This window comes from Chrysemys picta, chromosome 1 (assembly GCF_011386835.1).
Source record: "Chrysemys picta bellii isolate R12L10 chromosome 1, ASM1138683v2, whole genome shotgun sequence".
NCBI classification, from domain to species: Eukaryota; Metazoa; Chordata; order Testudines; family Emydidae; genus Chrysemys; species Chrysemys picta.
Window position 1 is genome coordinate 90623012 of NC_088791.1, and position 9473 is coordinate 90632484.

Genomic DNA, 9473 nt, shown 5'->3' on the forward strand with positions numbered 1-9473 from the left:
CTCCATGCTCTTCTAGAACTTTCTACAGCTCATAGGACATCCTTATTAATTCTCCTCACTAGCTCCTAGGCTCTTCTCAGTATGTTTTCATTAAATTTATAATTACAGGGTGTTCTTTCTGTTGGGTATGGGCTGTTGTATCGTTCTCTGGTTCATTACACACGGTTTATTGTGTGGGTATCAGACCTAATGATCAGTGATTTTAAGGACACTGTGGCACTCCAAGATGGAGTCTGAAAATTGTCATCTTTGTACACTCTTCTTCTGCTCCCCTCCCAGTGCGACAGCAGCAGCAGGTGAGATGACAAGAATCTCAAAACCCAAACCACCGCTTTCAAATACCAGTCCCTTTTGTGCATCTGTATCTGTCTACGTCAGGTGTATGAGGGACTGTATCTCTTATTTCGCCCTGGGAGAAAATAGAACCCTTCACTTGGGCTGTAGCAGGTAAATAAAGGAGGAATTTATTTATAATGTTTCAACATGTTTAACTTGGCTCTGTGTGTAACTTCTGTGATGCATTTGGGACCATACATAGTTTTCACAAATTTTGCTCCTTCCCTCTAACACTTAAGACTGCAGTGGAGCACATTTGCTTATAATCTGACCCCCACAAAAATGCCTGATGCTCTTTCTTGTTTTCTACCCACAGACAAGCATCCTAACCCATCTCTTACCCTTCCCAGCCCCTGCAGCCTGCCCAGCTGCAAGCATCCTGTCACCAAGTTCTTCCAGTCTCCAGGTGCCCTAAAGCTTGGTTACTTCCTTTGTTTCCCCTTCCCAGAGTTATCTTAAAATCCTACTCACTTCCATTTTGATCTGAAGCGTAAATAATCAAGTGTGTTCATGCTAGGTGCGAGAACTGGAATGATCCTGATCTCTGAAAAAAACACTTCATCACTCTCCTGTCTCCTGAGTAACTCACTTTAGGTGTGGGAGTGCCGAGAATATACATGGATTCAGTGGGCAGGGCCCTGAAGCAAAGACAATCTAGTCAGTCTTCATTTTCCAGGAGCAGTTTAGCTTCTGGATGTTGGGAGTTCAGAGTCTACTGCTGAGTGGATGCGATCTGTGAACGAAACGGAGGAATGTGGGAGAAATGTCAAGTTCTGGTTTTGTTTTGTTTTAAATGTTTGTTTTTATCCCATGGTTGCGCCCCTGGACAAGATAGAAGCTCCCCTTCCACCACTTTAGGAGGCCAAGCACTGTAGATTTGTTAGGTGCCTGGGAATTGCATCTTAGATGGGTTAATATAAATACCACACAACTACCAGTAATAGTGCATTTATAACCAGGATACACAACTGACTACCCACTCCCTTGACAGGGCCTCTGTGTTATGAAATAGTCCGCTCTGGTTTTACAAGTGAGGGGAGACATTCGCTTTCTTTAATTCTGTTTATTACAATCAGGTGATATCTGCAGTTACACTTAAGCAGAAGGACACATGCTGTTAAATATAGTAACTAATGATTTCACCACTTCCTTTAAGTACAAGGAGAAACAATCAAGCAGACACTGGGTCATTTACTGCTGAAGAGAGGCTGAGGCATCGTGATGGAACAGGAACGCTGACAAGGAAGAGGGGAAGGACTATGGGGGAATTTACACCAAAGTCAAACCTGCCAGGCCTCACTCAGCTGACAAAAGAAAGACTGAACTGGATTAATTTTAAGGCACTGTTTACATGTGATACCACTGCCCTCTAGTGGAAAGATTAAGTGTTAAACTCTGCTGCTAAGGCCTGTACTTGGTTTGAGGTCTGCCTTCGTTTACCACCGTGAAGGGGTGAGTGGCCTTGTTTGGCCTGATGATGACTATCACCTCATACTTCTGGAAATCTCACCATCCTTGCACATGCCAATCTGGTAGGGTGACCAGATGTCCCGATTTTATAGGGACAGTCCCGATTTTTGGGTCTTTTTCTTATATAGGTTCCTATTACCCCCCATCCCCAGTCCTGATTTTTCATATTTGCTGTCTGGTCACCCTACAATCTGGTGACTTCCCTCATGGTTTCTCGGTAGTTAATTGCTCTCACACCTGGAGCCTTCCACTCAGTATTTCACCAGCAGGGCAGTTGGAGAAAGAAGCACCTCTCATGTCACTCCAAAAATGACCCCTTCAGGTTGCTGACTAGAGGATGAGGTGCTCTGAAAGGGAATACTGCTCCATCACTCAAGGGATGGAAAGATGGAAGTTGATAGGGAAGTTGGTTCCTTTCTATTCTAGTAGCAGGTGAAGTGATAAGTCTTCCACCCAGAAGTATCTACCTTAAAATGTATTACATGGGCTTTTAAGATTATTGCTAATTTACATACATATTGACAGAAGAATTAAACTGGGGCATCTCTAGGTGCAAAGTGCATTAAGATTTGTTGGTTGCCTTTAATATATATGTTTTTATTTTCCTATATATATATTTACGTTCCTATATTCATGTTGTTAGCTTTTCTTGTTTCTTCTTCACTTTCAACTGTGGCTGGAAATTCAAAGTCAGTGATTCAGTGATGGGTCTTGGTGCTGGTGAGAGGTTTTAGGAGCCCAGAGATGGCACTTCCTCACCAGCCAGCTTCTTTGTAGGCATTGTTCAGGCGAGTGCAGATTTCGTTGGTCACCTTCTCAAAGGAAGCCTTGCAGTCTCCACCATATTTCTCCTCCATCAGTTGCAAGATAATGTCACAGATTATCTAAAGGAGAAGGGAGGTTGGGAGGGAAAGAAGTAGACCATGTGAACTCCCTCCATTCTATCTGTGAATAAGAATTGCTGTTTGTCAGTTGGGTTCCTCCTAATAAGAAAAAAGTTGTCTGACTCTTTTTGGCGTAGGGAAAGACACACAGAAACAGCTCTGCAATGTGTGTGGCATTCAGAACTGGAAATGGGTAATGAAAATGAGCTGTGGTGGAAAACCCACTCTACACCATTACCGTTGTTTGTGTAAATCTATCCCATATCTGATGGATTGATTTTGGCTACACTTATATACGTAGTCATAAGAGCATATGAATTGCCATATAAGATAAATCAGTGGTCCATCTAGTCCATTATCCTGTCTGTGACCAGTACTAGGCCATGTCTACACTACCTCTTTGGTCAGTATAATTTATGTCGCTCAGGGGTGTGAAAAAACAGACCTCTGAGAAACATACATTAGACCAAGAGACGCACCAGTGTGGACAGCGCTATATCGAGAGAACTTCTCCCACTGATATAGCTATCGCTGCTTGTGGAGGTGGTTTTATTATGCTGACAGGAGAGCTCACTCCCATCAGCATAGAGTGGCTAGATGAGTGATCTTGCAGCGGCGCAACTGCATTGGTACAGCTGTGCCACTGTAAGCTCTCTAGTGTAGACACGGTCCTAGATGTTTCAGCATATGGTGCATGAAACCATGTACTGAACCATTATGGATTAGCCTGCCCGTAAGGTAAGCTTTCTCCTAATCATCCTCATTTACTAGGTGTCTCCTACTCTGAAACAATGAGGGTCTTTATCTCTTCTTAAATATATATGTAATGTCATTACAATACTAACCTACTTCCTAGGCAAGTCTCAAGATTTAATTAATGCTACCAGAATGCTTTGAAGGTTAAAATTTCTATGTACATTCTATATAGTACTATATTACAAGCCTGGGTAATGTGATGCAAGGGGATGTAGGGATGGGGGAATGGACACTACTGGCAGCACATTTGTCAGTTCTAATTATGGCCTTTCTGCAGCCCCAAATGCATAAGCATCATCGAAGCCGATTGACACCTGTTCTGTCTCACAGAAAAGATGTGCATTCCATTACATGTTGGTATGTTTGAGGGGAGAAGTCTGCTGACTCACCCTAAAGTTCTTGGGGTCAACCTTGAGCTGCATAGCATGTTTCTTGCCAAGTGGGTTCACTATCCCAAGGAAAGCATCAGTGCTGTCGAGGTGTTGGACCAAGTCATTGATGGTGGTGAGGACCCTCTTGCCATGACTCCTGACCTGATCTGACTGTTCCATCTCTTCGGCTGTACCCATCCCTTTAAAGTGGGTGAAGTAGGACTTGGTGTCTGGATGTTCTGTAAACATTCTGCAATGGGTTTGGAGAAGAAATGGGAGAGAAATACAAGACAGTTGAGAGACTTTTTTTTCCCTCATGAACTGAGCACTGAGGCATTGACACTGGTGTAGCTTCATGTTCAAGACCTCGTCTCATGTACTTCCCTGACTTCTCTCCCTAACTATAGTCCTCACTTGCTCCCTTTTCTGTGTCAGCTCTGGCTTTCTCTGGCCTTCATTCCCTTCTTTCCTAGCAAGTCAAAAGGAGATCCCTGCTAACTCCAGACCACTATCCTGTAGTAGTCTGCCATTCCCTCCGCTCATCCACCTCCAGGATTTTTTCTTGTTAATTAAACTTTAAAACTTGCTCAGGCTGCTGCCAGCCAGAAACCCAGTGACCACAATGATGCTTGCTAAACCAAATGCTCACAGCCTAACTGTCGTCTTCTCTTCCTAGCTAGTTTCACTCATCATTTAACAAAAGTATGTAACAGAAAATGCCTCCAGAGTGTGAGGCCAGGAAGCACATTCACCACCTGTACCTGGATTAAAATCCTACCTTGTCCAGTTTGCCCACTTAAATGGATGATTTATAAAACAAATAAAAGCTGAAATCCATTGGAAATTGAGAATTCAGACCCACCAAGGATGTTGCGAGAGCCCCAGAAGATGTAAACAGAGAATCCAAGTGGTAGGCTCTTCCCCTTATTTAAATACATGAATAGATGGAGGGAACCCCTAGCATAGGCTTTGTTAGCCAACTCTTTATTCGGGGAAGGCCCAGACTGCAGTTTGCTGCCTGCCTTCAGATGGTTAAGTGTTAGGTACCACTGGCATCATTCACACAAAAGATGGTTTAGGCTGAAGTTACCTGTGAAGGACATGAGGCTTCTTTGTATAGTCCCATCCAAAGTTTAGCGGCACCTTGGCAAATCATGTAAGAACACAATATTTCCCTCACTGGATCAAACTAATAATTTCTTTAGTCTGGCTATAGAAAGTGCCAACTAAGATTCCCTGGGCAGAAGGGCTTATGGTTTAAAGGGGTACAAGTTAATCCACTACAGAGCAATGAAATGCAGAAATGGAGTGGAAGGTGGCCATTGTAATTGAAATGCCGCACAGACGAGCTGAGGTTCAGAGTGTAGCTACATACATGAGAAGTGACTCTAAAAATGGCCTTGTGTGGTTCTAGGTTTGCGACTCCGTGACTATCATATCATTTAATAGGTAAAGATGTTTTTTTATTTTCCCAAAACTTCCAGACCTGCAGGTGTAGCCCAGGATCTGATACTAAATCCAGGACTCCTGGCTTGGGCATCATCGCCAGTAAAAACAAAAAAACATCTGCAATCAGATGTTAGTCACCAATTGTGCAGATAGTGCATGGGAAGGAATAGAATCCAGTTCATTCTCCATGAGCTGTGTTGGTTCAGTAGAGCGAACAGTAATAAAAACGGCTAAATCTTTTACAGTAAATACCACAGGGAACAGATCTGTTGAATGAGACAGCACCATTTTAAAAATTATCTCTTTTCTAACCTTAGTTGTACTTTACGGTATTCTAGGATGGAGAGGGAAAGAGCTTTATATACATTTACTGAGGCTGATGCAGGCATTCGGAGTGGTGTCAGAGGAGGAAGGAGTGATTGAAAGAGACACCAGAAATGGTAAGGAGTCACACTTGGGCAGATCCGTGGCAGGGTTATACAAGTGGGTAAAGGCAGAGATGTAAATGCCAGCTGAGTTATTGGGTGCTTTGAAGATGAAGAGAAGACGTTTGAATTTTTGGGAAGAAGACGGGAAGCCAGTGTTAAAATTCTAGAGGAAAAGATCCAAGGAGAATGAGACTAGAAACAAAGCTATTAGTTATTTAAGAGGAGGTCAGTAGTGAGAGCAATTTCTGTGGAATGAAATAGGTGAAAGCTAGATTGGAAAGGGTCAAGGAGAATTGAAAGAGAAGTTTTGAGGACATAGAAGTAAACAGCTCATTAAAGGAGTTTAGAGGGACATAGGATCTGGTTTCTGTTCCTGGTTCTATCATAGACTAGTATGTGGACTAAGGAAAGTCAGTTAACTTTCTGTTTTGTCTGTCCCATTGTTAGCTGCTTATGGGACAGAGTGAAGAGGAGTGTCTGGCTAGCTGGCCTTCTCTTTTATACTGTTCATTATTGTATATACCTCAGTTATATCTCTTCTTTTCAAGTGAAATAGTTCTAGTTTCTTTCATCTTTTCCAACCCATTTCTCCACACTCCTCTTTTATTTCTCTGAACCTCTTTTGTCTCATCTGTTTCCCACTGAGGTGCGGTTTTATAGCTAATAACGTTTCAAGGCAAGGAATTGTGCGAAGTGCACCAGAACAAGTTCCTAGCATGTAGTTCTCGGTCTCCTTTCCTCCCCTGCTTGGCTAGCAATGGAATGGGATCTTTCTTTACCTGACCAGCACAGTTGTCCCATTGTCTTCAGCATTGGCATACATCTTCTCCCAGGCCCCACGAGCCCTCTGCACTTCTGCTTCAGAGAATGCCATGTTGAGATCAGAGTGCAGTGAGATGAGAGAGGAAGGGTAGGGAGTTGCAGGTAGTGTGATTTGTGCTCCTGCTCTCTGTTTCAGAGCTCTCTATATACTGCCCTAGGGATTTAAGGGCTTTTGAATGGGTGCTTTGTTTCCACTTCAGTCAGTCACATTTCTGCAGGTTTTAGTGCTGTCTAATCACCTCTAATCAGGAAAGGAGGTTACCATGTGGAGAGGGAGGGATAGCATTCTCACTGTGAAGGCAGGGGACCACAGTACACAGAAGCGGTCTTGCTTTGAAGGGAGGGGAGGGAGAAGAGGGGTTGGGGTTTCAGTGGGCAAGGATGGGGTTTGGGCTGGCCTATCCAATGGCTTTTCAGCCATGGCAGTGTGTCCGTTTTCTTCCATAAAGACACCCCCACACTGCTGTGGGTATCACAGTGGCAGGGTAAGTTTTATACCTTTGACCCCTCACTCAGTATCTTTGTGGCCACTTTTCCAAGTGACAGGCCCAGCACCTGGCTGTCTCTGAGTGGAATCCTGAGATTCACCCCATCTTTAGACTGGGTCTCCAGGCTACAGCACACCTGTTACCAACCATGTTTCCTCAGACAGTCCAGTTGGGTTTGGCCCCTGCTATAGACTTCCCTTCAGGAGCCATGAACACTACATGAAAACAGCGACACCCAACAGCTTCTTCAAAACAAAGTATTTATTTATCCATAGGAATGTAGCAATCAGGGAGAAAAAGGCCTGCAAGAAGGCCTACACCCACATAATGCTTAGCATTTCCCCCCACACTTAGGGAGCCATGAGAGGAGGGTCAGCGTCTCCCCAGCAGTAATTCCTCCTTTGGACACTCTCAGCTTCAGGGCTCAAGCTTTTAACTCCTTCCTAGCTTTGTTTCCTTTTTCCCACTCGGATTCTCACCATCACCACCACCACTTGGGGTTACTAGCGAGCCTGCTGAGCAGAGCCTGGTGGGGGGGAAAACCTGCAAAGGCACCGATACCTGTAATAAGTGTCGGTGATTGGGCTATCTGCAGACCTGCAAAAACCACCCAGGACTGAGTTAACTTTGCACCCATACAGCAGACAGCATGGTAGCAATCAAATAGACAGAGGTAGGCATACTATCAATGAATAATAGAGATCTCCCATGTTCTTCACAGAGTGTCAGTGAGCCTACGCTGATCCCTTTCTAGTGTATCGCTGACCTGCCAGCTCCACTCCACAGTGTCTGTCACTGTCAGAGCAGTGACCTCCCTATGTCATCGGGGATGTAGCCAAGATGCTTTTATAGTTCTTTGTGGTTTGATCATTCCATGCTGGCTACTTTGACAAGGAGAGGATTTTTCTCAACTCATCCATTGCTGAGAACTGGCATCTGAATCAAACTCTACTAATCTGGCCATCAGAGCCAGCTCCCCATCTTGGCCTTTCCCAGCCCCAGCCCTCCAATTTAAGGGATACAGAGTCTCTGTAGTCCTGGTGTGAACATTTTTTTTGCCTATGCTGCTTCACCTCTGTGACGGTACCTCCCATAAGGCTTTATGGAAATATGCATATGAATGTGTATATATAACATAACTAGAACGTGTTTTATACTACATCTGCCATGTAACGTATCTCTGTAAAGGTTATGATCTATTAAATCTATTAATCCTATTTGTATGCATGTATCACTTTTGTATTCAAAGTTATGAATATTGGCTGCATACTTGTTTGATTCTAAGTAGGCTAAGTTGGTCAGCTTCCTGAGAAAAGACTATTCTCAGTAAGTGCCCAATCCGGAAACACTTAAGCCAACCATGAACTTGGAGACACCAATACACATCTGGGCTTTCCCAGGAATGTGGCTTGTCTGGTAAGGAACTCAGTCATGCATGGATATGTGACTTGCCCAGGTGACTCCTAAACTCCATCTTGGAGCTGGACTTTGCATAGGAATGAGGAGAGGGTTTCCATCCACAAGAGAAAGTCTATTTAAACCCCTGGGAGACCCCTCCATTTTGTCTTCATCTGGCTAAAGAGAGAGTCTCTCTATCCCCCAGGATACTTGGAAGAAACTGGAACAAAGGGAAGTGACTGCAAGGGGTGAGAATGATTGCTGGACCCAGGCTAAAAGGAGATTAGTCTGTAAAAGGGAGCATTCTGGAACTGGTGAGCATCTTATCTGTATTCAGTTTGATCAGACATAGATTTACATATTTTATTTTATTTTGCATGGTAACTTACTTTGTTCTGTTACTACTTGGAACCACTTAAATCCTACTTTCTGTATTTAATAAAATCACTTTTTACTTATTAATTAACTCAGAGTATGTATTAATACCTGGGGGAACAAACAACTGTGCATCTCTCTCTATCAGTGTTATAGAGGGCGAACAATTTATGAGTTTACCCTGTATAAGATTTATACAGGGTAAAATGGATTTATTTGGGTTTAGACCCCACTGGGAGTTGGGCATCTGAGTGTTAAAGATAGGAACACTTCTGTTACCTGCTTTCAGGTAAACCTGCAGCTTTGGGGCAAGTAATTCAGACCCTGGGTCTTTGTTGGAGCAGACGGGAGTGTCTGGCTCAGCAAGACAGGGTGCTGGAGTCCTGAGCTGGCAGTGGGAAAGCAGGGGCAGAGGGTGTCTTGGCACATCAACTGGCAGCTCCCAAGAGGGTTTCTGTGATCCAGCCTGTCACAACCTCCTTTGAATGGTTTTTATGGTGATGACCATCCATATCAGTGGGAGGGTTGTACACAGAGCTCTGGAGCCCTTTGCTGCTTCTGTTTGTTTAATCAGAGAGGGCTACTGCTATCCTAGGCACCACAGTTCACCACAGTCCTGACTTTCCAGCACTTCTGCTGTTCCAGTGCTCAGATCCCTCACTCAGCTCTAGTAATTCACCTTAGTCCTGCCTTGCA

General features: G+C 44.0%; 1 protein-coding gene across 1 annotated transcript; it reads right to left on the reverse strand.

The window, feature by feature from the left end:
• Nucleotides 1-1396: 1396 nt before the first annotated feature.
• Nucleotides 1397-6658, reverse strand: LOC101937077 (cytoglobin-1-like). Its single transcript, XM_005293060.5, has 3 exons — nucleotides 6474-6658; nucleotides 3836-4067; nucleotides 1397-2690 (listed from the first exon to the last, which is right to left on the reverse strand). The coding sequence occupies exons 1-3, from the start codon at nucleotides 6566-6568 to the stop codon at nucleotides 2562-2564; spliced, it is 456 nt and encodes a 151-aa protein (XP_005293117.1). The 5' UTR covers nucleotides 6569-6658; the 3' UTR covers nucleotides 1397-2561.
• Nucleotides 6659-9473: the final 2815 nt, after the last annotated feature.

Bases quoted from the DNA above. Each gene is read 5' to 3' on its own strand.
- LOC101937077 (XM_005293060.5), bottom strand. From the start codon at position 6,568: ATGGCATTCTCTGAAGCAGAAGTGCAGAGGGCTCGTGGGGCCTGGGAG. The intron at 4,068-6,473 runs GTAAAGAAAGAT...AACCCATTGCAG, and splicing joins GGGACAACTGTGCTGGTCAG to AATGTTTACAGAACATCCAG. The intron at 2,691-3,835 runs GTGAGTCAGCAG...CTTCTCCTTTAG, and splicing joins TTGACCCCAAGAACTTTAGG to ATAATCTGTGACATTATCTT.